This window comes from Pectinophora gossypiella, chromosome 9 (genome assembly GCF_024362695.1).
Source record: "Pectinophora gossypiella chromosome 9, ilPecGoss1.1, whole genome shotgun sequence".
NCBI lineage: Eukaryota > Metazoa > Arthropoda > Insecta > Lepidoptera > Gelechiidae > Pectinophora > Pectinophora gossypiella.
In genome coordinates this window covers 16,587,193-16,614,854 of record NC_065412.1, presented here as the reverse complement: position 1 = coordinate 16,614,854, position 27,662 = coordinate 16,587,193, and the positions used below count along the sequence as shown (strand labels likewise).

General features: G+C 38.5%; 1 protein-coding gene across 1 annotated transcript in view; it reads left to right on the top strand.

The window, feature by feature from the left end:
* Positions 1 to 1,368: 1,368 nt before the first annotated feature.
* Positions 1,369 to 27,662, top strand: part of LOC126369641 (myrosinase 1-like) — a 42,875-nt gene continuing 16,581 nt past the window's right edge. The window contains exons 1-4 of the mRNA XM_050014176.1: positions 1,369 to 1,502; positions 5,919 to 6,046; positions 13,070 to 13,238; positions 27,200 to 27,470. Coding sequence (XP_049870133.1) covers positions 1,459 to 1,502; positions 5,919 to 6,046; positions 13,070 to 13,238; positions 27,200 to 27,470 — 612 coding nt within the window. The 5' untranslated portion in view covers positions 1,369 to 1,458. The remainder of the gene's footprint in view (positions 1,503 to 5,918; positions 6,047 to 13,069; positions 13,239 to 27,199; positions 27,471 to 27,662) is intronic.

Here is a 27,662-nt window from a genome sequence, read left to right as displayed (position 1 = left end):
TCTGTACAATACCAGTTAATGATAGGTAATTAACTGCACTGCCCAGAAAGACTGTGAGAAATCCAGTTATTTGTATCTATTTTTTTTGTATTTTTTAAAAGTGACTTATTGTGGGTTTCGCCCAGATAACAATATTCACTTGGCCAATTATATTATGCTTAATAAAACATAACATAACTTCACGTGTGGTTCCACAAAGGGGTATGTGCAATGTGCATATAGTATACCTACATAATAAACCTAATCCTAGCCAGTTATGTTTATGTCTCTTGGAATCGGGGACGACTCTAAACTAGGGGACGGATATACAGACTGTGAGAAGTTGCAGTAGTTTTAGGCGGATGAGACATTCGTTATGTAAAAATTGACGATTCAAAGTGTAACTATGTTACCTATTGAACAAAGATGTTTTTGAATTATTGTTTTTTTTTTGAAACCACATGATATCAATAATGCCTATAATAGAAACGTGAATTCAAACTCATAGAGTCGAATTTAGTGTTTAGTTCTGCGAAAAGGGCTATTTATTTATATATTGAAAGGGATAGTAACAGCTTCTTCTATATCAGATTTACATGTGGTAAAAAAATATGTTGCAAGCCAATTACAACTATTCACGGTTTCCATTTTGTAGGATTGAAGCAGGAATGTTTTATGCTTACTGGTAAAATTCTGAAAACACAACATACATAAATAAATAGCCTATATAAGTCCCACTGCTGGGCACAGGCCTCCCCTCAATCAACCGGAGGGGGTATTGAGCATACTCCACCACGCTGCTCCAATACGGGTTGGCTGAAAACATAAACTACGTTTAATTTTAATCGATAATAGAATTGAAATACTTGGCCAGACAAAATAAACTAGGAACTACTTTGTCTTCTATTGCGATAGAAGACTACTAAAATATTCTATCGCTCCATATTCTACCTCAGACTTGAAATCCGGAACAAGATTACTGATACATAAATCATTCCACTGCAGTTTGCATCGATCGTAAACTACTCAGGTAATATCAATAAAATACTGTTGTAGAGTCAACTTAAAACGAGTTAAATATTTTAGGAAAGTTGTCAACACTGGTCGGATTAAAAAAAAATACTTGAAAAAAGGAAAAGCATTTTCGGCAGGAGATTCATTCGAAATATGAAAAAAGAACACTCGATTTGTCTGGGGTGTTTTTTTGAATTATAATCTTAATTCTAGAACATATTTATAAGGCGTTTGATTGTTATTGTTTATGTGTCTGAGGTGAGTTTTATTACACTCTAAACGGTGCTATAAGTAATCGAATAAACATACAATGCAACATGAATGGCTATAAAGTACTAGTTCAGAACTGAGAACTAGTTAGTAATCGGTAAAGTCCTTGACGTCATTTCTCTAAGGTGAGGTGGTTTCCGGGTGATAATCCGGTGATCAGTCGGTGAGGAACTGTGGTTGGAGTCAGTCGGAACCATGGAGTGCTCGAGTTGGGTCGGAATCGCCCTAGCGGGTCTTAGGTAAGTCGACACCTGATTTTATTTAATTTTTAAATTCCAAAAATAGAAAGAATTTCTCAATTCCATTCTATTTTTAAACTCGATTTGGTATTCAAGATTAGAAACATAAAATTGTAATGTAATAATGATTTAATTTTAAAAATATTAAATCATAAAAAGATAATATTATGAAAAATATTATTCATTCAGAACCGGCGGCATACTGGAAATATATAAAAAATAAAAATGTTTATAACGATAAAAGTTTTTACATTAATGTAATCAAATTAATCTATCAATGTAGAACATATTATTATTGCATTTTAATACATAAATTACTTAGCTGCAATATTATATAACGACAGAATGGATTAAATAAATGAGGCTATTAACCTTTGACAAGATAATCATTGATAAATAATCTAAATGGAATTAAATTCATGTTTAAGTTTTTTAACCGAGTTCTTTAAGCCTACACAACACAACATTATAATCTTTATCTTAAAATTGACAAATTACACCAAAATATGTTTACGTACTTGCTTTTATTAACAACAATAATATTAATATTTGCAGTAGGTGTTAAATTAACGACATGTTACTTTATCTTGAACTAGTTAAACAAGTTTATAAGTACCAGTATTGTCATTGATAAGGACACACATCAGTTGAAGCGTTTGTTTTGAAAGCAAAACTTTTGGAGGTAATAAACATAGAGCGACTTAGTAGATACTTTATATTATTTTTTACCATCTTCACCATCGCAGATTATGATTATGAACATGGTACAATATTAGGTATAAAGAAATCTTTTTCTTCTATCGTGTGGGTTGTGAGGTTAATTACCAACCTCACCAACCCTGGTGTCAGGGTTATTGTTTAGCCGCCAAAGGCCCCTGACATGGCTCATGTAACGACTAATTACTTACATCAGTAAGTAGTAACCGGGGCCAACGGCTTAACGTGCCTTTCACGGATCATCTTACTTTTTGGACAACCAGGTGATCAGCCTACAGGCTGATCCTAACCAAACTAGGGATCACAAAGTGATTTTTGTGATATGTCCCCACCGGGATTCGAACCCGGGACAAATAAAAAAATGTAAAGAAATGTAAATCCTATATCAATAAGTATATGTTTTCTTACTTAACGCTCGTATGACGTATTATTTTATGATTAACTCCTTACATAACTAAGCCAGTCAAGTGCTAGTTCGACTTGCGCACTAAGGGTCCCGAAGAAACTGTCAAAAAATACCAAATATAAACTGGGGGAGGCTGTAATTCTGGCGTTAAAAAGATATTGTCTCCATACATAGAATAGAATAGAATAGAAATAGTTTATTTCGCGGTTGGGCACAGGCCTCCCCTCAATCAACCGGATGGGGTATGGAGCATACTCCACCACGCTGCTCCACTGCGGGTTGGTGTTTTTACGGCTAATATCCAAGACCAACGGCTCAATGTGCCCTGCGACGCACGGAATCATCTTATTTTTTCAGACAATCAGGTGATTCAAGCCTGAAAAGTCCTTACCAAACAAAGGACTCTCAAAGTGATTTCGACAATGTCCCCATCGGGAATAGAACCCGGACCTCCAGATCGTGAGCCTAATGCTCTAACCACTAGACCACTGAGGCTGCACGGAGCCTATGGAAAGTATAATTATGTTACAGCTTCAATAGACCACAGATATAAGCATTAGACGTGAATTTCAAAATGATAACTCCACGAGTTCCCGAGAATTTTGAGAGTTTTGACAGAGGGTTTTGACAGACGAACGGACAACAAAGTGAACCTATGAGGGTTCCATTTTTCTTAACGGTACCCTAAAAATAAGGTGATTGTTAGGTTAAAATATAAACGCGTGTTGATAAACTTAATCACACATGCAGATTGATTAGAATCGATTACTTGAATATAGATTTGAAATAAAATCGAATGAAACTCTATAGTTGGGTGGATATATTTTCTAGCAAGAAGAACGCTTGACTCGCTCTGTCCGGTCGCAGATTCAAATTCCAGCACAGCCAATAATTTTCGAATTCATGTTTGGATCTCAAATGATTATCACGTACTTGGCAAAATAAAACACGGTGAAGAAATACATTCCCTACATTCCCAAGAAATTGGTTTTAGAGATATGAGACCTAACCCGTATTAGGCTGGTTTTACCTTCGTGGATTGGAAGATCTGTTGACGTGACTTATTGTAGATTTGCCGCAGATGGCATTAACTACTTGGCCGAAGATTTTAAGATCAGATCAAAGTCGCTTCTATGAAAACCGGACCTGTTAAATCTTTAGGTTAGGTAAGTGGAAACGGAGAAACGGGATAATGATAGGGAGATAAATACATTTAACTGTCAACTAACATTAGTATGCTTAGATTTCCTAATATGTAACAAACTGACTGGTTGGCAAGAAATGAACGCTAACATAAAAAAGTGTGGTAACTGTTTGTTAAAGACATTCAAAATGCTATGTCGTCCTTACAATATTATAAAATTTTTAGCATTAAATTGCTATCCGTTTAGCCTTTAATAATTAGTTCAAGAGCACCTGTGACGACAGCGATCATAATATTGACACAGATGTACGAGTATAGTTGAATATCTATCGTTTCCGCTGTATCAAGTTTCATTTCAATTTATACTGTCAATAAAAAAGAAATAAAAAAATATTTTCAATACTAATGAAATTTATAATCTGTTTTCTATCACTCATTTTTTTGTTTCATTATACTTACTTACTAACATTTGTACAATGTAGAAAGCTAAGAAATTTATTTAGGAAACTTAATGGGAAAATAGAGAAGCCTTAAATTTATTTTATTCTTCTTAAATTAAAAAATAAACTTACTGTTTGGTCAATGATCCCGCGCCGCTTATTGAATTACCCTCTTGATATATACGGTGCTTATTCACACATTTTTTATAATATTTGCGCATTTTAAAAGTGACATTAAAGTGGTTAATCTCTGTTTTATTAACTTACCTATCAAGTTTAGGTACTTACTGGTTTAGAGTTCTAAACAGAATTCATTAACACGAAACCAGCATAATATTGGCTAAGATCTTACTTATGTTGTGTAAAAGTTGACCCTTATTTATAACTCGATTCTTATTTATTTCTCGATTGTCCGGTTCACTCTACGAATTTTTACGCCAAATCTTTTTCCGTGTACGCTGTGAGACTGTGGAATTCTCTGCCAGCCTTTATTAGACAAGCCAAATCCTTGCATATTTTTCAAAATCTTCTTCGTTATTATTATGAACGTCAGTGTGGTTACTCATAAATTATTATTTTGTGTGTACTATTTATATAAGTAGGTATATGTGTTAGGTTATGTATATAGGTTAGGTATATATTATATTTGTAAGTATGTTATATATATTTATTTGCATGTATTTTATTGGTAAAATTGTACTTTATTGGTAATAGTTGTACTTATAGTTTGTACCCGCAATCTTTCACTTATTATTTTTTACATTTTACCTCACCTTATGGTTGCCTGGATGAAATCGCTTTAAGCGATAAGGCCGCCATTTGCCATGTACTTAATTAAGAGACTTTTGGTAATTATTTATTTCTAGTTTGGTGCAATAAAGTGTATTTGTATTGTATTGTATTGTATAACTTGCTGATAAGTATAGCCTATCAGGAACTTATCTGGTAAATACTCTACATCATCGTGGTCCGCTTAGGTAACCTGAGTATTTGACAAGTCAGATTTTTTTACAAAAGTGACTGTCTTCTTTCAATCCTTGAAATAGCCCAATATAGGTTAGGTCACATACTTCCGAAAAGTCATTTTTCGGGAATGTGGGCTTCCTTACTTCCTTGGGCTGGTTTTCCGTTTGGGTTAGACGAACAGACAGGCAGTCGCTTCTGTGAAAAACTGGACCTGTCGAATCTTCAGGTTAGCGGATCCTGTGAAAGCGGGATGATGATAGTGGGTTTCCTCACGATGTTTTCCTTTACCGTTGCGCTTTTGTTTTGTGGAAATTTGATCAGATATTATTCTCTTGTTTTTGTGTGTGGCGTATAATAAATTATTTCTATTCTATTCTATATCTGTAACAATCAGTGTATTATAGCAAATACCTACGCTACGCTACGCTACCTAGTATTTTTTCGTCCGTTTTTCATACCTACTCAAACATGCTTTGTTTACATGAGATCTTGACCTTGCAAATAACTAGGTGAAGTAACACAGTTAGCACGCACTAACGAATTATCTCGTTTTAGTCGGATATGTTAAGGTACATTTACTGTGCATAATGACGTTACCAGTTCAAACATTTTTTTTTTTTAAATAAAACACACTCACGGTGAGCCGCATCGCCGTTCGCCCTTTTGAGAAAAAAGCCTGTGTACCACAGTACCACAGTAACTGAGTACAACAACCTATCATAACATAATGCCTCTTATTCCAGCGTGTTATGTGTAGCACAGTGTAGTCTTTCGGATGTGCCGGAGCTGACCAACTACACATTCCCTGATGACTTCATGCTGGGAGTGTCAACGGCTGCCTTCCAGATCGAAGGGGGGTGGAATGAGGGGGGTGAGTAAAAAAAAATAACCTAATCTAATTATAACCTTTTAAATATTAAGCGTGTGGAGCTCGGTGGCGCAGCGGTAAACGCGCTCGGTCTGCGATTGTTGAAGTTAAACAACTTTCGCAAAGGCCGGTCATAGGATGGGTGACCACAAAAAAGAAGTTTTCAGCTCGAGCTCCTCCGTGCTTCGGAAGGCACGTTAAACCGTTGGTCCCGTCTGCACAGTCGTTAATAACCATCAATCCGCACTGGGCCCGCGTGATGGTTTAAGGCCCGTTCTCCCTACTCGTATCCATCCACAGGGAAGGCCCGTGCCCCTGCAGTGGGGACGTTAATGAGCTGATGATGATGATGAAATATTAAGCGAAGGTTGGTAGTCGGGCTGGCAGAGGAAGACCTAGAAGGACGCACTTTGACCAAATTGAATATGTCCTTACAAAAGGTTCAGTACGATCTACTCTGTACCGGCGTGCGTGTATGAAACTTTTGATGAATGTGGAGGAAGCAAGAGAAGTATGTCAGAATCGAAGTAAATGGAATTCCATACTCTCTGTTTTTCCGGTGGGAATGTTATTAAAGTTTCACAAATTACAGAAACAGCCTATTTACGACCTGCTGAGAAAAACAAAAATATCAATCAACCGCATAGGGTATGGAGCATACTCCACTTTGTTGCGTCACTACAGTTTGGTGGATGTTTTTAACGTGCCTTCCGAAAGACGGAATTTGAATCATCTAGCTTGTTTGGACAATCACATGATTCGGTCTGCGATATTATTACCAGACAGTCTTACAAATTGGTTTTGGGCAATCAAGGATCAAACCCGGACCTAAGGTCCCAACGCTGCAACCATTAGGGGCCTATAGTTGTTCTTGTTATGAAAGTCTGTAACTAGAAGGTAACTGGTGACTTCATGCGGGATTTGTCCATGACCACCTTTCAGATCTTAAGGGGTGAAATGAGGAGGGGGGGGGGGGGGTGTAGTAGCTCCTTTTACTAGGGATCGCACTGAATTTGTGGTTTGACCCACATGCATAAGTCAATTTTTTAGATCCAAACCAGATTGTTTAACTATTGCTACAGGCAATCTGGGACTTATAGGGATCATGTAATGACTAACGACATTACTGTATGGGACATACCTAATAGTCTACCATTTATGGTCAGTCACATCTCTAGCGCGAGCAAGCCAACGCGTCTCAATGTTTGGATCTTGTAATTTAATTAATATCCTAAGTAATATAGTTCATTCAATTGTTTGTGTGGGGTTTTATTATAATTACCAGCGCTCCCTACAATTACATTAGATAAAAACATCGTATAAAAGATACAAAAAAAATATTATTTTTTCTTGAACCAGGTTTGTAATTCAGTGGTCTCTGCTTACCCCAATGGGGCATAGACGTGATCTTATGTGTGTACAGTCAAATATTTTGATCAGATCGATAGATGATTGAAATGTCAAATAAAGAAAATCAACAGATTTTGTACTAATGAAAGGCGAAAATGCCTCGCAGGCACTGCTGAAACCGTCTTCAGTAGACGCGGGCTATAATGATAAAAGACGTGTCAACCATTATAAATCCGGCTCGTAGGACCATGCCAGCTGAGGCAAAAGTGGACTGTAGGGTTGCTTGTAGGTTTGGACCTGTCTTCACTACAAAGTAAACACCTTGGTACTTGAAAGTACACTTTTATTTGCGGTAAGACGCGGAGCAATACAGAGCGTATAGTACAGACACGAATGTTAACAGGTAATGACGTCAACAAAATCTAAGTTTATATTTTTTAAATATTTCTGTGTTGGTGTTGCCAACAGCAGCAACGTTGCTAAGGGTGCGTTCCCATAAAAACTTTCACATTACCTATTTCCGGGATCATCAACCCGTAAACAACGCACTTTCACCTTTAACCTTTGCTTTAATCCAAACTACATCAAACGCTTGCATAATGAAAATTCAATATTAAGCTGAGTAATCTTAATTAATTTTGAATCATGCTTTGATTGATATTAATTACATATTCAAAGAGACATAGTTTTGTTTATATACGTAAGTAAGAGGTCGTAATTGCTCAACAAGTGGAATTCCGTGATAATCTAGAGGGTAGGGGCAGAGCTAAAAGTAGTTAAAAAGAAAGAAAGATATACAGTTGTACTCGTAGTAATCAACAATTGAATTATAAATAATGCCAAATCGGCTGCAGCTCTACAAATGCCATAGCTTATTTTTGACGTGACTTATTGTAGATTTGCCGCAGATGGCATTTACTACTTGGTCGGAAAAATGAAGACAGCTGAAGGCTCTCACCCGGTGCAACGTTTAACACAACAGGTCTGAGGGTGCCCAGTAGGGCGCGAACCTCGGCTCAGGGCGTCGTCTGAGAGGAAAAATATTTGAAAGAATTAATAGACCTTAGTGGGTCGATAGCGATAAGCGCTGATTGAGGGAAATCGTCGACCACGCCGGCGGGGTCGGTATCTGGGTCCTGAAGTGTTTGGTGTCGCGAGCTGATTGGCTGCCTCTATGGCTAGAGTAATCGGGTAAATAAATGCCATAGCCTAGCTATAGCTAGATTATGGCGCTGATTTTCAGCTGCAGCCGATTTATTATAGAAGACAATTAAACAAATACTGGGTTCCTACGTCTAAGCACATTTGTTCCTATGATTAATTGGGTACATAAAAAAACTAATATACAAACTAACTATATATATATATATATATATATATATATCTCAACAACAAACAAATATAACTAAATAATAACTATTTCTAAGAGAGACATTGTGAGGTATGCCGGAAAGCAATGGATGAGACTAGCACAGAACCGGAAAGGATGGCGTGAAAGAGGGGACGCCTATACCCAGCAGTGGGTTGATACAGGCTGAGTAGACAGATAGATTGGTAGATAAGAGAGACATTAATAACGTGTATAACTGTGTGCGTGTGCGTCTGGAATTAGGAGAGTAGTTTGCGGCCATTTTTGATACGAAGCCATGAAATGGACGTGGTGAGCAGTATCGGCAACAAAACAACTTGTGTGGTCTAGTACATAGAGCGATATGCACACGGAAATACGGGTTTAATTCTCGATGGTGGTGACAAAGTCGTAATCACTTTATAAGACTGTCCTTTGTTTAATAAGGAATTTGCGGCTAGAATTAGGTACTTGACTGTCAGAAAAAATAAAATGATTCCGTGTGTCGGAGGGCACGTTAAGCCATTGGTCCCGGCTATTAAAACATCTCCGTGCCGAAAAAATTACCCCCACCAACCCGAAGTGCAGCCGCGTGGTGGACTATGCTTCATATCCCCTTAGGATGATTAAAGAGAGAGCTTTTGCCCAGTAATGGGACAATATAAGATGTTTATAATTATTATCTATGTTATGCAGCCGTGGAAGCCCAATTGGAAGAACGGTTGACTCTCACTGTAAGGTCGCAGGTTCGAATCCAGCACGGGTCTAATCCTATAATTTTCGAAATTATCTTTCGAATTCATGTTTGGATCATTAATGATTATCACGTGTTCAGCGGTGAAGGAAAACATCGTGAGGAAACCCATATACTCGAGAAATGCGCTTCGGAGGTATGTGACCTAACCTGTATTGGACTGGTTTTGTCTTATGTAAAAAACTGGACCTGTCAAATCTTCAGGTTAGGTAAACGGACCCTGTGAAAAACGGGATACTACTAGGGAGATGATGATTGTATTATGCATATTCATGCCTCAATACACCTATTTGTATTGAAGCTGTAAAGACATATTTCTTATAAGAGGCGAGCTAAACACTTGATTCAATTTGAAAAGCCACTTTGAAAACATTAGTTTACATAGAAGCTCTTTCAAGCGAATGTCAACTTTAATGGAATTACAGCCAATACTATCGAATTAACAGACTTTGGTTAAATCTGAGGTGACCCCTACTCAGCCTTAGTATGTTAACATTAGTTAGTCTCTATGGACGATAAGTTACAAGTAAGTTATAATGTCCACTTGCGGTTGTGTTCCTCGCATGTTTACATACTTGTATCCTCTATTGAGGAGCTCGGTGGCGTGAGGCGCAGCGGTAAACGCGCTCGGTCTGCGATTGTTGAAGTTAAGCAACTTTCGCAAAGGCCGGTCATAGGATGGGTGACCACAAAAAAAAGTTTTCATCTCAAGCTCCTCCGTGCTTCGGAAGGTACGTTAAGCTGTTGGCCCCGGCTGCATTAGCAGTCGTTAATAACCACCAATCCGCACTGGGCCCGCGTGGTGGTTTAAGGGCCGATCTCCTTATATATCCATAGGGAAGGCCCGTGCCCCAGCAGTGGGGACGTTAATGGGCTGGTGATGATGATCCAGTTAATATTGAATCTTAAGTAAGAGTAAGAGAGGAGAGGATTGCGGAATGACAGGGAAATGGCGGACGGTTGTTTTTAAACAGGAAAATGTAGAAAATCATAAAACCTTCAAAAATAAAAAAAGGTAAAGAAATAATAATCGTTTCCTTCATGCCCTATCCCACAATCTTGGGACTTATATTTGTGGAAACCTATAATTGGCTCTTCTGTATCCTATATATTTTTATATGTACTATATTGTTCAAAGAAGCTGTTGGTTTTCTGAAAAGTAAATACATAAATAAATATATCAAACAGGTTTATTTCAGTTAGAAGTAGGATACATCCGTGCCATATATAAAATGTAGATTATCAACCTATCCGTTGCAAAATAAAAACAAAGTAATGGAGGAAAATCTACAGAGATCCAAGCTATGCTGTGATCACGAGATAACTCGGATTAGCGGATTATAATTTAATCACCGGCGCATGCCTTAATTCCTCGAGAAATGTAAATTGCGCTTTCATATTAAATGTTAAATCTCCTTCTCGAAGTACTTATAATCTATATATCTCTCGTTATACATATATAGTTACGTGTATATCCTTCGACATAATTTGCAATTAAAGGATAAATTTCAACGGCATGTGTATGCTATGATTATAAGACATGTTTTGGATTTCTGTTTTGTTATGTATACTCGTATGTCGCGGCCAGATCTTAGAATTGATCATTTCATGATGTGCTCAATCATTTCATGAAATGGTCATATTTCATGAAATAGAATTAATTATTTAATATCATTCGTTGGCCACATCATGATGTAGTTTGGCCAGATCAATGAACACTAAACGTTTAACGATATAAGCAACTAAATGCATGATTACTTCATAATATGGCCAAACGTTGGCAATCCTATCGTAAAATAACACATAACACACACAACAACAACATTAAGTAACATTATCCACCGGTAGTGGCGCTGGTGTAGATTATATTTAAAACTTGATTGATATTATAATCGATGAATCGATGTAATTGTACAATTTTCCATACCCATTAGGTAAATAATTTTTAACCTAAGAAATTAATCGACTATTCGCATTTTTATTACACCATATAGCATGGACACTGCCTACATTAACGATATGGCCAAACGTTGATTGAAATATCATTAAACGTTGACATTTCAATGATATGGTCAACTTAAGTTGGCTATTTCATGAAATGGTCGAACACATCATGAAATGATTAATTCTAAGATCTGGCCACGACATATAATGTATAAGGTAACATTTATTGTACATCACATTAAGGATGACTTACATTACATCTTATTGAATAACTAGAGGATCACATTAAATACAAGACATATTTATAATTTAGGTAAGTGTTTATCAGGCAAGTAAAGTTCAATAGAATTATTTGATTAAATTTCGCTTGCTACATACGTTTATTTCTTGTTTATTTCTATTGATAAGGCGGTATATATATTGAGAATATTTATTCAACGCTTTATCCTACTGAATCACGTCTTTTGCTAATTATTCTCTACAAATATATTTCACTTCATGAAAGCTTTGTGAGTCTTATGCGGTGTTGTATGGAATTAATTAGCGAAATTTATGCGTGTTTCATAATATTCGGATGCTTTGTATGAATGAAACACCTTTTCAACGATATTACCTACTCTACCAAAAGGGTGCGTGTATAAAGGAAAATCTTTGAGGATATAATATGATATTATTAGCTTGAAAAGCAATAACAGATGGCGAAAAGAGGATTACTGGTAAAAATGTTATGCTGGTATAATGATAAGATTGCGGTTCTTACACACTATAGTCATAGTATAAGGAATAATACTACGTACACAACACTGCGCTCAAAAACGGGAATGGCTGATGTGGGACGAAAAGCCGCTAGACTCCAATGGAATTGGGCCGGACATGTTTGTCGCATGCACCCTGAGCGGTGGGCACGGATCGTCACGCATTGGGTGCCTCATGACGGATACAGGCGTCGTGGTAGACCTCGAAAGAGATGGCGTGACGACTTGGACGCTTGCCGGAGGGACTGGCCGGAGTAAGCACAGGACCGCGAAAAATGGAAAGAGGAGGGGAGGAAGGCCCAGCAGTGGGATCTTATAGGCTAGATTAGATAAGATTAGATTAGACTACGTATAGAACGGTAACTCTTTGCTCCCCACCAGCGTCTGAGCTAGGTTTACCTCACCCCCTTCGAACACAGTTTAAACTAGAATCGTATGGCAAAATTCAAAAATTCAAAATTCAAAAATGGCCACATTGAAGCAATTCATCTAAGAAAGCAATATTTTAATTTGACATATGCGCATATAAAAGTAAGTGCGCAATGCAAACAAATATCAAATAGCAATATTGCTTTCTTAGATGAATTGCTTCGATGTGGCCATTTTAACCCCCCTGATCTCCAGAAGTGGTTGCAAGTTGGTGTCTTGTGTTGTGATTACTTGTGGCTGCGATCTTTTTCTCTTTTTCTCTGCATAAATGTGATTTTATTTGATTGCTTGTGTCATTAACCGGGCATAAATGCTGGAAACCATGTGATATCATATATTATGATCCATACATGAATACAAACTCAGTGGTTTAGAGCCCAAGCCAGGATTCGAACTCGTGATTTACTTCCTCCCTTCATTGTTTCTCATCATATTCTTCCCTCCAGGTAAAGGAGAAAGCATGTGGGACACGTACATCCACAAGCACCCGGAGTACACACTGGACCGGTCCAATGGTGACGTGGCTGCTGACTCGTACCACAAGTGGCGGGAGGACATCCGGATGATCCAGGACCTAGGCGTCTCATACTACCGCATGTCCATATCATGGCCACGGTCAGTTCCAAGATCAGTTACAACCACACACATCTTCTTACCATGTGGATTGTGAGGCAGAATACCTGCCTTATCAACCCTGGTGTCAGGGTTATTATAAAGCGTCAAAAGGCCCCTGATATCACTCATGTAACGACTACATACTTACATCAGTAAGTAGTAACCGGGACCAACGCCTTAACGTGCCTTTAGAAGCACGGATCATCTTACTTTCGGACAATCAGGTGGTCAGCCAAAACACAAACACAAAGTGATGTCCCCACCGGGATTCGTACCCAGGGCCTCCGGATTGTGAGCCCAACGCTCAACCACTGGACCACGGAGGACGTTAACCACACACATGACGCCAGGGTCGATGTGGTCAGTCATGTATCTCACAACACATACGAGAGGAGACGATCCCACACTTGGGTGTAGATACTCAGCTAATAACGGCCTAAGAGAAGGCAAACTGGGATTAGGCACAAAAGGAGATCATCGGCTCTCCATACTTTGGCCGGCCCAAATTCGAAAGTGCCGGCCAGAGAAAAAAAATGTGTCGAACCTTTCGAGTACATTGCTGTGAACATTTTTTACTATGACACCAAACGTGTATGACCATTAGTTTGGCTTTAATTGGATTTTAAAAATCTCGATTTTTCATACATTTTGTAAAAAAAAATATTATGTCCGTTGGGAATAAAAGGGATACAGGCGTATTACAAAGGACCGTTAGAACATTTATTAGTATGGCGCCAAACTTCTATGACCATTATTTTGACGTTTATTGGACTTTCCGTTTTGGTTAATATGTTAAAATGCCGGCCATCGAATTAAATACGTCAAATCTGTCTAATAGTTGCTTCTTAATATTTTTTAATATGACACCAAATATCTATGACCATTATTTTGACTTTTATTGGAATTTACGTTTTAGTTCAAATGTGAAAAGTGCCGACCACCAAAAATACCATGTTGAGAGTATCGAGTAGATGCCTGTTAACATTTTTTTCTATAGCGCCAAACGTGTATGACCATTAGTTTGCCTTTTATTGTATTTTAAAAATCTTGATTTCTTTTTTGTTTTGTTTAAAAAAAAGTGCTTTAGGCAAAACTTGCGGTACGGCGGATTACAAAGGACCTTTAGAACATTTAATAATCTGGCGCAAAACATTTTTGACCATTATTTTGACTTTTATTCGTCTCTCTTTCCATTTTGGTTCAAATGGGAAAATATCAGCCAGCGAAACAAAATAAGTCAAATCTTTTGGTAAACGACTTGAAACGTATTTTTTTACTATATTACCAAATATCGACTTTGGCTTTTATTAGACTTTTTAAAAAAAAACTTTTTTTATATACATTTTAACAATGACAATAAGCAGAGCTTTCCCCATGACTAGTTATTAGTCAGATAAATACTTTGTGTTTTTGTTTTGTGTGTTGTTAGGTGAACTTCTATATTAATACTATCTGATTTTAGATATGACGTTGGCTGTAGTTTTTGCATTCGACTCAACGTTACGGCCTAAGTTTAGGTCGAATTATGGTATTGATTCATCTTGACCGTAGATGGTTACCACCCTCCAAAGATAAGCTTGCCATCTAGTGACGAAACTCGTATTTTGGCATGACGTCTGAAGTAGCTGTTAGGGAAGACAGGAGTCGGGCAGTTGTACTTTGCATGTATGCCGATCACAATGTCCTGGTGCTACTCGGCCGACATAGCATCGTACCTCAACTTTTCTTAAAAAAAAAATAAGCTTCTAAAGCGGCCAAACGAAAACCTATTTTTGATTAATAAAAATGTGTCCAAAGACGACCACGATATTACGCCTTTACCTGCATTATCGCCAGATAAAACTTTTTTCGCCAAAGTGTAGGTATCTATGAAAACTCCAGATTTTTGAGAAATCTAATTGAGTTCAAAATAGTGGTCATAGACGTTTAATGTCATAGTAATAAACATTCTGACGATCCTTTAAATAACGCGCCTGTCATATTTTATTTTATAACAAAATAAATCAAGAATCGAGATTTTAAAAATCCAACAACAGCCAAACTAATGGTCATACACGTTTATTGTCATAGTGAATAATGTTTACAGGTATCTTCTCGATAGTTTTGACATGTGTTTTTGCTGACCGGCACTTTTCACTTAGAAACTAAAACGTAAAGTCCAATAAAAGCCAAAATAATGGTCATAGACGTTTGGTGCCATAATAATAAATGGTCAAACGGATAAGTTTTAACGGGATATACCAATATTGTTTCTTGGCCGGCACTTCACATTTTCACCAAAATGTATGAATAATACAAGTTTATTTTTTAATTCGAATAAAACCGAAGATATTGACCCTACAGCTTCGGTGCCATAGTGTAACGAAGCATTTCGGACCAACGAGCCTTGTAGCGACATCTTGTGGTTTCTGGCGAGATATCGTTGTTTTATATTTTACCCGCAGGAAATCACAGATGGCGCTGCAGGGTTATCGATGGGCCCGAATATTTTTGATTATTTCTCTTCAAAATTTGGTATATTAATTATCTGCAACATTTATGGAAATTATATTATATTTTATTTAGGATTAATTGGGATCAAACAAGTCGATCGATTGTTGTCGTTGATTCGGCGAATTTATGGTTTGGTAGATTTTATCTAGTTTGGCAACTTTGTTCGTGGTTCTTGTGTCAGACTGACAGCTGGCTGAGCTGAGAGACAGGTTATGGAAAGTGGGGACGTCGCGAGAGCGCCGGAGACTCCACTGCCGTAACAATAATGTGGGCAAATTAAAAGCCACGATTTATCGGCGACATCAAGAGCCGATGTCTCGATTTAAATAAACAACTTAACCGAGATGGTGAGTCCTCGCAATTCTTCGTGCATATTTTTGCACCAACTTTGTGATAACCTCGAGGTCCTTGTTTTCAGCAACATCACTGAAATCCCATCGCCTAAGGTCCAGTGGGTGGGTTTAGGTTTCATCCGAGCGATGCCCAACTATCCCGGATGAACCTGTAAGTTATTTTCTTTGTTTTACACTCGTGAGTTGCCTTGCCACGCTGTCAGCTGAACCACATGCTAATCATTGTCATTCCTTGTTGCAGATGGGGTTTTTTGCAAGTTTTTTTAAAATTTCTGAGTTTTTAAAGTTTTTGTTTTCTTTAAAGTTTTAACGTTTTAATTTTCGAACGTTTTGCAAGTTTTAATCTAAGAAGAAGTTTATGATTGGATCAGACTATTTCAACAAATTTTGTGAATGAAGATTGCTACTGTTTTCTTCTGCGTTTGCAAGTTATTTCAAGCTTCATTTCGGCGGAGCTTGCCTTGGTTGTTTGCACTTCGAAGCTTTCCTTTGTGCGGCGCGTATGTGGATGTGCCGCGCCTCTTCTTTTGTCAACACTCCGGATAAGGCCCGGTGAAGGACTGCGAGGTTGACCGGTGGACGTGCAGCCCGCCAGCTGCGTAACAGTTGGCCCGCTGCGCCGCCATCGTCCAGCACGCCCTGGCCTGAGCCGGCCTCAACTCATCACCTGTACGGTATTCCGGAACGCCTCAGGTAGGCCTGATAGTCGGAGGTCCTCGAGTAAGTGAGGTGCCTACAGGTGTACGGACAGTGTTTTTAAATATAGTGATATCCCATGGTTGTTACGGAGTGACAATTAACCTGACGGACCAAAGCGCGACCTGTCTCCCTCCATAGGGTTTCTACCTACCTATGGATAATTAAATTTGTATATTTAAAATTATACAGTGTACAAATTCAAAGGGAGTTTTCTTTGTCTCATGCTCACCGGTCTATAACATCTAGCTGTGCCCTTCAGGTAAACACCACTTTATAAATTTTCTGAAACATAGTATTATCATAACACCATTTTCCTATTTACCTACCTTCTCCTATAAGGTAGCTAAAAATCTAGTGTTTCAGTGGCGCCCTTCTTGGTGAAATTGTCGCTCTGTACAACCATTTTAGAATATAAGTGGTGTTGGCATAAACTTTAAGAATAAATTTTGTGAAAACAGTGTATTTTTTAATTAAAAAGTGATGGGATTTTGTGTGAATTGTTTGTGTTTATGTTGCATCTTAAGTTAAGTTGTGTTTGTCTTAGTATAAGTAAAGTTATAGGCCTTCTATTGACACCTAACTTAATCACTTATTTTGTTTTGTGTTTTATTATTTACAATAAGTTTAAACCCAATTTTATAACCTAAATGGTCTAGGGCTTATTGTCATTTTTAGTACTACATTTGTTTATACTTTTTTTTTAACCTTGTTTATATAAATTACAGGTTAAAACCAATTTTGAACATTTTTTTTGATGCTTACTAGCAATTTTTTTTTTGAGTATTGAGCTTTTTGGTAAAAAATAATTTAATAATAAAAAAACAAACAATTTCACATTTAAAAACAATTATATATTACTTTCTAGTAAATTCTTTTTCATTTATAATAGGACATTGGTTTGCAATTAAAACTTTGTAACTTAGTTTCATCATCATATTGTTAGTTGTGCCGCTGCTTGGCAAACATTTTGCTTATTTGTTTTTGGAAATAATTTTATAGAACTGTCTGTCAATAACAACTTTATTGAGAAATATATAGTAGTACACTTGCTTTACAATCTTTATATAATTACAACAATATATTTACTTGAGAATAAACATTTAATATATAGTAAACATAACCTTAAACAAAATTAATATAAAACACTGTTGTTTCTTTTATTGTTTTGAAAAATTATTTGCAGGAATAGACTGAGAATTGATGTTGTGTGATAATTACACTTATTTGGTTTATATTATATGAAAAATTTGTACATATTTTAGAAAATAAGTTTTGGAGGCAGACGGGTACATTTTGAAACATAAATTTACTTCAGTTTACTTCAAACCACTTTACAATCTTGAAATTATAACTCTGAAACACAACCATGGATATCCAAACTGTCTATTTACATTCGCTGCTCCGTGATGAATTAATATATGAAGTGAGTATTCGTGCAGAAGCACCGGCAGATACTGTTCTCAATTTGAAGAGACAGCTTAGGGAGTTGATCACTGGTTTCTCTCCGGATGAAATAATGGACGATGAACGAAAACCACAGGCAGAATTCCCAATCATCACCGAAAAGCTGAAGGAGCTGCAGGCAAAACTTGATTTAGCAGTGAAGTCTAGGGAACGTCATCACCTTATGCGTGCTAGGGCTTTGTATAATCATCTTCATCATCGTCTTGAGCGTGTAGTATGCACGGAGTCTGTCGATAGGGACATCCAATTGAAGCTGATTAAAAATCTTAAAGCTTGCAGTCACTCATTGGAAAAATTGTTGACAACGAAAAACGTCATCGACCCAGAAGAGGAAAACCGGGTAAAAGGGACAGATGGTTCAGCAATTAATTTAATGAAGTGGAACATTAAATTCGACGGCCGTACGAGTCCACATACGTTCTTGCAATCCATAAGTGAACGCGCCTCAGCGTTCGGAGTTAGTGACAATGTACTTTTCAGGTCCGCCTTTTGTTTCTTTTCGGACCAAGGTCTTCTATGGTACAGAGGTGTTAAGGAGCAGGTTTCGTCTTGGCAGGATTTGAGTGAGCTTTTAGTCCAAGAATTCGCACCCGTTGATTTTGATTATCGTTTGCTGGGGGAGATTAGAGCTCGCACCCAAGGACAGGATGAACCAACACACATCTATTTTGCAGTCATGAACTGTATGTTTTCACAATTGAAACGACCACTTTCGGATAATGACAAATTGGAAATTTTAACGCACAATATTAGGCCCGTTTTTAGAGAGCAGTTAGCATTGCACGACGTAGCTACGATAGCTGAACTTAAGGAAAAATGCCGTAAAATAGAATCTGCGCGACAAATGACACAGCTGTTTGTCGAACCATCTAAGCAGTCTAGTTTGAATAATGATTTCGTGTATAAAGGCAAAACGAAACCAGTAATGCCCGTCAGCGAATCCGCCGATGTTAGGGAAACGGAACAGGTCTCGGCAGTTCAGCCACCAATTCAGGCTCAAACTTTTAGGCAGCGACAACCGCCAAGTATTGAAAAGCCTAGTAGTTATCCTAATACAAAATCTGCGGCTAACAAATCAGTTTTTTGTAAAAGATGTAGGGTGTCTACTCACTCAACCGCAAGGTGTAGGGACAAGACAGTCAAATGTTTTAAATGCGGTCATTTAGGGTTTACGGTAAGGTCGTGCCCAAAATGTAATAACCCAAAAAACTAGGTTGCTCGGACAATAACGCCGATCCTCCATCGAAGGTCGAAGATGGGGATTGGAAACAATGGTTACAGGTAGTAACTAATTATTTTAAGCTTAACAACGTAGCTTCCGTTTTGTTCGAGCCCAATGATGATGACGTTCGACCATATTTGAAACTTAATGTCCTGGATTTGACAATTTACGGGTTACTGGACTCAGGTGCAGCAATTTCAATTTTAGGAAATGGAGCACATGCATATTTTAAATCTTTAGGGTTTACAGTGCAATCTGGGAAAGAAACTAATGTTACTGTTGCGGATGGTTCCCAGTGTACCTCAATAGGATTTTTAATGTTGCCCATTACATTTAATGGGGTAACCAAAATTTTGAAGTTTTTTATAATACCCAGTATTAAATTAAATGTTATTTTAGGCGTAGACTTTTGGCGGGCATACAATTTAATGCCGAAAATTTTTGAAAGTGTTTCCTACATGAGAGGTCCACAAAAGTTTTTAGAAATGCCAGTCAACTCTATACAAGCTTATGACAGTCTTCCCAATGAACACAAGGAGTTAGCGGAGCTTATGATAACGAAATTTCATGACATTTCTTTTGAGCGCAAGGGTTTAGGTAGGACGCATCTTACACAGCACGTCATCGACACTGGGGTTGCGCCACCGGTCAAGTGTAGACCTTATCCCATGTCACCGGAAAAGCAGAAGGAACTACATAAGGAGTTGGACAAGATGCTGGAGCTGGACGTTGTCGCCCCGAGCGAAAGTCCTTGGAACAATCCAGTCCTTATGGTTCCTAAAGCTGACGGTACATGGCGATTTTGTCTGGACTGCCGGAGGCTCAACTCTGTGACGAAAGGCGATGCTTATGCCATTCCTTACATACCCCAGATATTAGATAGCCTCAAGAATGCCAAATACATCAGTTCTGTGGATTTTAAATCGAGCTTTTGGCAAATTCCACTCGACCCTAGCTCACAGGAGAAGACTAGTTTCACAGTGCCTGGTAGGGGGTTGTTTAAATTTAAAGTTATGCCATTCGGCCTATGCGGAGCTCCTGCTCGCCAACAACGGCTCATGGACATGTTGTTTGGACACCCTTTCTGCAGTGACGTAACTAAAGGCATGATATTCGTGTACATCGACGACATTATAGTAGTTGCTGAAGATCTAGAAACGCACATACTTCTTTTAAAACGGCTTCACGAAAGAATACAGAGCGCCAATTTAACAATCAACTTTGAGAAGAGCAAATTCTTCCGCAGCTCTTTGAAATATCTGGGATATGTAGTGGATGAGTTTGGACTTAGAACGGATCCCGATAAGGTTCGTGCTGTTCTGGAGTTCCCGGTACCCAAAAGTTCGAAGGAACTAAAAACCTTTTTAGGTGTTTGTTCTTGGTACCGTAGGTTTATCAGAAATTTCTCCACTATTGCGGCACCCTTACACGCTCTTACCAGCTCAAAAACGAAATTTATTTGGAACCAAGACGCAGAAAACGCTTTTGTCACTTTAAAAAACACTTTAGTTTCAGCTCCAATTTTAGCCTGCCCTGATTTTAGTAAACCATTTTCAGTTCACTGCGATGCATCTAATTTTGGCGTAGGAGGTGTCTTAGCGCAAAATATTGATGGCCATGACCGCCCTATCGCTTATATCAGCAGATCCCTTAATAAAAACGAACGTAATTATAGTGCTACCGAAAGGGAGGCGTTAGCAGTTGTGTACGCGGTTGAGAAATTTGAACCATATTTGGGTAGTAGACCATTCACCGTCGTAACAGATCACGCTTCGCTTAGGTGGTTCATGAATTTAGAGAATCCTACGGGACGCTTAGCTCGTTGGGGTTGTAGGTTATCCCAATTTAATTTTACGATTGAGCACAGAAAAGGGAAGGATAATGTCGTCCCTGATGCCCTCTCACGATTGCTGCATGTGGATGCCATCGATGCTCCAAATGCAGGAACCGGTGATGAGTGGTATGATAAGGTTTACTCTGGATGTACGGCTTATCCCAAAAATTATCCCAATTATCGCGTCGAAAATGGTACTCTTCTACGATACAGCAAGGGTAAGTATGCCCTGACTCAGGAGTTTGATTGGAAGATTGTTGTGCCAAAGGCAAACCGTCTGCAGGTCATGTCCGAAAACCACGAACCACCGACCTCGGCTCACCTCGGAGTGTTTAAAACGCACCGTAGGTTGTGTTTGAGGTATTTCTGGCCAGGAATGTACCGCGACGTGCTTGATTTTGTTAACAAATGTAGTATTTGTTCCGCTTATAAGCACAGGACCAAACTCACTCCTGGGATCATGGGTCAGCCTAAGCAGTGCTATAGGCCATTTCAAGCTGTATCCGTAGATTTGGTAGGACCTCTTCCACGATCACGTTCGGGTTATATGCACCTTTTAGTAGTAACATGCTGTTTTTCAAAGTACACCATGTTATTTCCACTTCGTCGAGCGACTAGTGCTGCAGTAGCTAAAAACTTTGAGAATTATGTGCTTCTAGCTCACGGGATTCCTGAAACCGTAATTACCGACAATGGGGTTCAATTCACGGGATCAGAATTCAGTGGCCTTCTCAAGAAGTACAATATTCCACGAGTTCACTACGGGCCTAGGTATACGCCACAGATTAACATGGTGGAAAGGTACAACAAAACAGTCATGACAGCTGTTTCGTCTTATGTAGCTGACGATCATAGGGCATGGGATGTTAATTTATTTAAGGTGCAGTTTGCAATGAATAGTGCAGTGAACGAAACCACTGGGTTTAGTCCATTCTTTTTAGTCCATGGCCGGGAACCAATTATTAACGGTTCTTTTTATAATGATGACAGGGAATATGAGGTCTCTATGCCAAGGGACGAGTATGCGGGTGAATTTGGGGTCCTTCGGGATATTTTTAATAAGGTTCGGATTAATATCGAGAAGGCTCACACGACGAACGCGAAGTACTACAACCTGCGACGCCGTAACGTTAATACTTTGCGCGAAGGTCAAGTAGTGTGGCGGAAAACGTACGTACAGAGTGACGCCGCTAATTTTAAAGCCTCGAAACTTGCCCCAAAATACGAGCAGTGTGTGATTAAAAAGGTCTTATCACCCTTGGTGTACGAATTAGTTTCATTTAGTGGCAAGAACTTAGGTTCTTGGCATATAAAAGATTTAAAAATTTAATAATCAAATTGCCCCGTGTTCCCCTAGTTATATTTTTTTTAAACAAAATTTACCGGCTTGGATCATTGTATTTGGCTCAATTTAAATTCACGTTTATAAAGAAAGCTACAGTATTTTTCCTTTTCATAATTAGCTTTCATAACAATTTAATTTAGAAAAATAAAACTTTGGTGGTTTACTTGTGTCATTAGGACCTAGTAACAACCTACGTATATTTATACAGCCTGTTTATGACAAACACGTTTTTTTAATGTAGTCTTTTGATTTTAAAATAACTACATTTAACAATAAATGTTTTTATGTTTAATGTTTTTTTTTTTAGTGTGTTTATGGTGCACAGATAAGGCCCATACACACTAGCGTCTGCAACGCAGCGTTTTTATGAAAGCTCAATATAGCGTTTTTATGTTTTTTGTTTAGGCGGTTATAGCCAAATATTTAGTATAGTTTTTTATTATTTACGTTGCTCGTGTCAACAAAAATTTATTAATGGGCATTATAGTAGCCGTTGTAAATTAAGTTCAGTTAGGGAACCTTATTAGGTTACTCTTTGTTTTTTTTTTTTCCCTTTTCGACGGAGCGGGTAGTGACTCCTTAAATAAGCCTCTAGCAACTGTTGTTTTGTTTTTTGTCTTTGTCTTTAGAATTGGGGTATTGAGTGACACTAAGAGAGTTGTCAGCTCAACAGGGGTATGATTGTGGGTAACACCCAGTGAAATGGATACTGGGTGCTACTTTATGAAATAAGTGAAAGGTGATCAATGAATGGTGAAGAATAACAGGTCGGGGTAATTGTTGTGCTTAGGGTTGTGCTGTGTATATGTTTGAGTTGTGCTTCGTTACGTTTTTTTTATAAATTGTTTAGTTGTCTTGTCTTTTGTGGCAGTATTTTTTTTTAAAATCGTTAAAATTTAGACTGGTTGTGCGCTCCAGGCTCTATGGCTGAGGGCAGCCGTGTTTCTCACCCAGTTCGAAACCTCTCGTGGGTAGGGGGGTATTGTAACGAAGCATTTCGGACCAACGAGCCTTGTAGCGACATCTTGTGGTTTCTGGCGAGATATCGTTGTTTTATATTTTACCCGCAGGAAATCACAGATGGCGCTGCAGGGTTATCGATGGGCCCGAATATTTTTGATTATTTTTCTTCAAAATTTGGTATATTAATTATCTGCAACATTTATGGAAATTATATTATATTTTATTTAGGATTAATTGGGATCAAACAAGTCGATCGATTGTTGTCGTTGATTCGGCGAATTTATGGTTTGGTAGATTTTATCTAGTTTGGCAACTTTGTTCGTGGTTCTTGTGTCAGACTGACAGCTGGCTGAGCTGAGAGACAGGTTATGGAAAGTGGGGACGTCGCGAGAGCGCCGGAGACTCCACTGCCGTAACAATAATGTGGGCAAATTAAAAGCCACGATTTATCGGCGACATCAAGAGCCGATGTCTCGATTTAAATAAACAACTTAACCGAGATGGTGAGTCCTCGCAATTCTTCGTGCATATTTTTGCACCAACTTTGTGATAACCTCGAGGTCCTTGTTTTCAGCAACATCACTGAAATCCCATCGCCTAAGGTCCAGTGGGTGGGTTTAGGTTTCATCCGAGCGATGCCCAACTATCCCGGATGAACCTGTAAGTTATTTTCTTTGTTTTACACTCGTGAGTTGCCTTGCCACGCTGTCAGCTGAACCACATGCTAATCATTGTCATTCCTTGTTGCAGATGGGGTTTTTTGCAAGTTTTTTTAAAATTTCTGAGTTTTTAAAGTTTTTGTTTTCTTTAAAGTTTTAACGTTTTAATTTTCGAACGTTTTGCAAGTTTTAATCTAAGAAGAAGTTTATGATTGGATCAGACTATTTCAACAAATTTTGTGAATGAAGATTGCTACTGTTTTCTTCTGCGTTTGCAAGTTATTTCAAGCTTCATTTCGGCGGAGCTTGCCTTGGTTGTTTGCACTTCGAAGCTTTCCTTTGTGCGGCGCGTATGTGGATGTGCCGCGCCTCTTCTTTTGTCAACACTCCGGATAAGGCCCGGTGAAGGACTGCGAGGTTGACCGGTGGACGTGCAGCCCGCCAGCTGCGTAACAGTTGGCCCGCTGCGCCGCCATCGTCCAGCACGCCCTGGCCTGAGCCGGCCTCAACTCATCACCTGTACGGTATTCCGGAACGCCTCAGGTAGGCCTGATAGTCGGAGGTCCTCGAGTAAGTGAGGTGCCTACAGGTGTACGGACAGTGTTTTTAAATATAGTGATATCCCATGGTTGTTACGGAGTGACAATTAACCTGACGGACCAAAGCGCGACCTGTCTCCCTCCATAGGGTTTCTACCTACCTATGGATAATTAAATTTGTATATTTAAAATTATACAGTGTACAAATTCAAAGGGAGTTTTCTTTGTCTCATGCTCACCGGTCTATAACATCTAGCTGTGCCCTTCAGGTAAACACCACTTTATAAATTTTCTGAAACATAGTATTATCATAACACCATTTTCCTATTTACCTACCTTCTCCTATAAGGTAGCTAAAAATCTAGTGTTTCAATAGTAATAAATGCTCAGATGGATAAGTTCTAAGGATATATACCATTATTGTTACTTGGCCGGCACTTTACATTTTCACCAAAAATGTATGAAAAATACAGTTCTTTTAATTCGAATAAAACCGAAGATATTGACCCTACAGCTTTGGTGCCATAGTAATAAATACTCAGACGGATAAGGTCTAACGGAATATAGCAAAATTATTTTTTGGCCGGCACTTTGACTTCTGGGCCGAAATCCGATGATCTCCTTTGGCCTTTAGGTTAGGCTGATGGACACCGTAAAAGAGAGAGATAAACGCTAGCGAGATGAATGCTTTTTGTTTATATTCCACTCACCGTGCTCAGAAAACTCACAAAGAAAAAATTGAATCAAAAAAATCTGACTCGGACAGTCATTTCGCTAGAAAACAAAAAGAAAACAATCTAACTCGGGCGAGACTTGAATCCGCAGCTCTTGTCAAGCCGGGACGAACGTGATAACCATTACACGACCAAGTCAACGTCGGGGTCGGCGTCGACGTCAGCTTCATGACGATACATAGATCGAAAGAATTTCACAGAGACAGGAGGAGGACCCGATGGTGTAATAGTTAACACGCTCGTCCCGGCTTGACAAGAGCGGTGAGTTGAAGTCTCGTCCGAGTTAAATTGTTTTCTTTTTTTTTTTTTTTGTTTTCTTTTTATTTTTTTTTTTGTTTTCTAGCGAGATGATTCTTTAGACATAAAGTAAACCAATTAAGTGTTTGTGGAGCACCAAGAACTTCAATAGCATGGCTGTCATACTGACCAAAGTCATATCTACCAACGGCCCTAAGACAAAGAAACGTAATACGAAAAAAAAACGTAAAGTCTATCCGAATAATATCAGACAAGAAGTTCCACTTTATGAGAAAGTCACTTTTCCATTCGCTGAGCTTTCTAGAGTCTTAAAAGATTATCTTTGCCTTAGTAAACAAAGGAAAAAAATCAAAAAGGATCAACGAGCAACAATTAGGCTAATGGTGAATGCAAAGGAACCAGATGGTCGTTATTTATTGCCCACTTAGCTGGTCAATTACCCAGAACCTACATTCAGGTGTGAATTAAGTGCCTTACACACCATTTTCGCACTTTTTCTTTCTGACGTCTTTCTAAGACTAGCTGTAATGTTGGTAACAGGTCTTATTACCAGCCTGCACCAGACTGCACTTCGGGCAGTGTGCCCCCGATCTACACGAGCTCATTCCACCATCCCCCTTTTATCTTCGGACTTTCAGACGTACGGCCTGGTTCTATCCCTATTTGTTGATGTCCCAACTATTCGCACAAAGCGCTTCGCATTCTCCTTCATTATGCGCAATGCTAAGTAGTGGAATTCTCTGCCATCTTCTTTATTTCCAAATGCATATAACCCGGGTGCTTTTAAGGCCAGAGTCAACAGAAACCTTCTGGGCGAGCAAACTCCATCTTAGGCGTCGTCAATGCCTTCGGGCACCTATATGTATATCACACCTATACAAGGTGTCAGAGACATCGTAACGACAACTTTGAGGTATGGTTCAGACCATGTTGATGTCAATGAGCAATCCTACTTGATATCAACAAATAGGATTTTCCTTGGCAAATTATGGAACTATATAAAAAAAGCACTAAAATTTTAATGAATTTTCGGACAGGAAAATCTCTTCAGTTTTTGTTACGATGTCACTAATACCCTATCTATTTACTTTTATTTATATATTTTATTTTATTTATTAGGCCACCAACGGCAAGCACACTGATACTGCGAATATTTTATCATAAAGCTTAGAATTTTACAACTAAGTGTCGCGCCTCATTATTACTTGTAGTCAACGTAAAGTAGGTACAACAAAGGACTAACAACTTCATACAGTAGGTACTTCATTCTTCACAACCTCCCAATCCAATCTCCGTCAAGTACAACACCCATCAATATACACAATACAAAAACTGCCACAACTTTCTCGTGAGAACACAACTAGAAACATAAGTATAAAAGAAAAACTTTGCCAACAGATTGTTGCCGAACGGAACCGATAATAACATAAGCAAGGACGGCGCGAATTACTACCGTAGAATATTTAAGGAGTTGAAAAGATTAAACATAACGGTGTTAGTAACGTTATTTCATTGGGATATGCCTACACCGCTGATGGATCTCGGAGGCTGGGCCAACCCGAAGATTGTGGATTATTTCGAAGATTATGCCCGGGTTGCTTTCGACCTTTTCGGGGATGTCGTCAACATATGGACCACTCTGAACGAGCCGCACCAACACTGTTATAACGTGAGTACACACATCAGCTCACGCCCGTAATCCCTAATGGGATGGGCAGAGCCACAACTAACCATAGTCTTAAAAGTCTTAAATTCACCATCATCCACTTCTTCCCATTCTCTATAAACATTATTGTATTTTATTCTATTGTTGATTCCGTGCTTCGGAGGGCATGTTAAGCCGTTGGTCCCGGCTATTAGC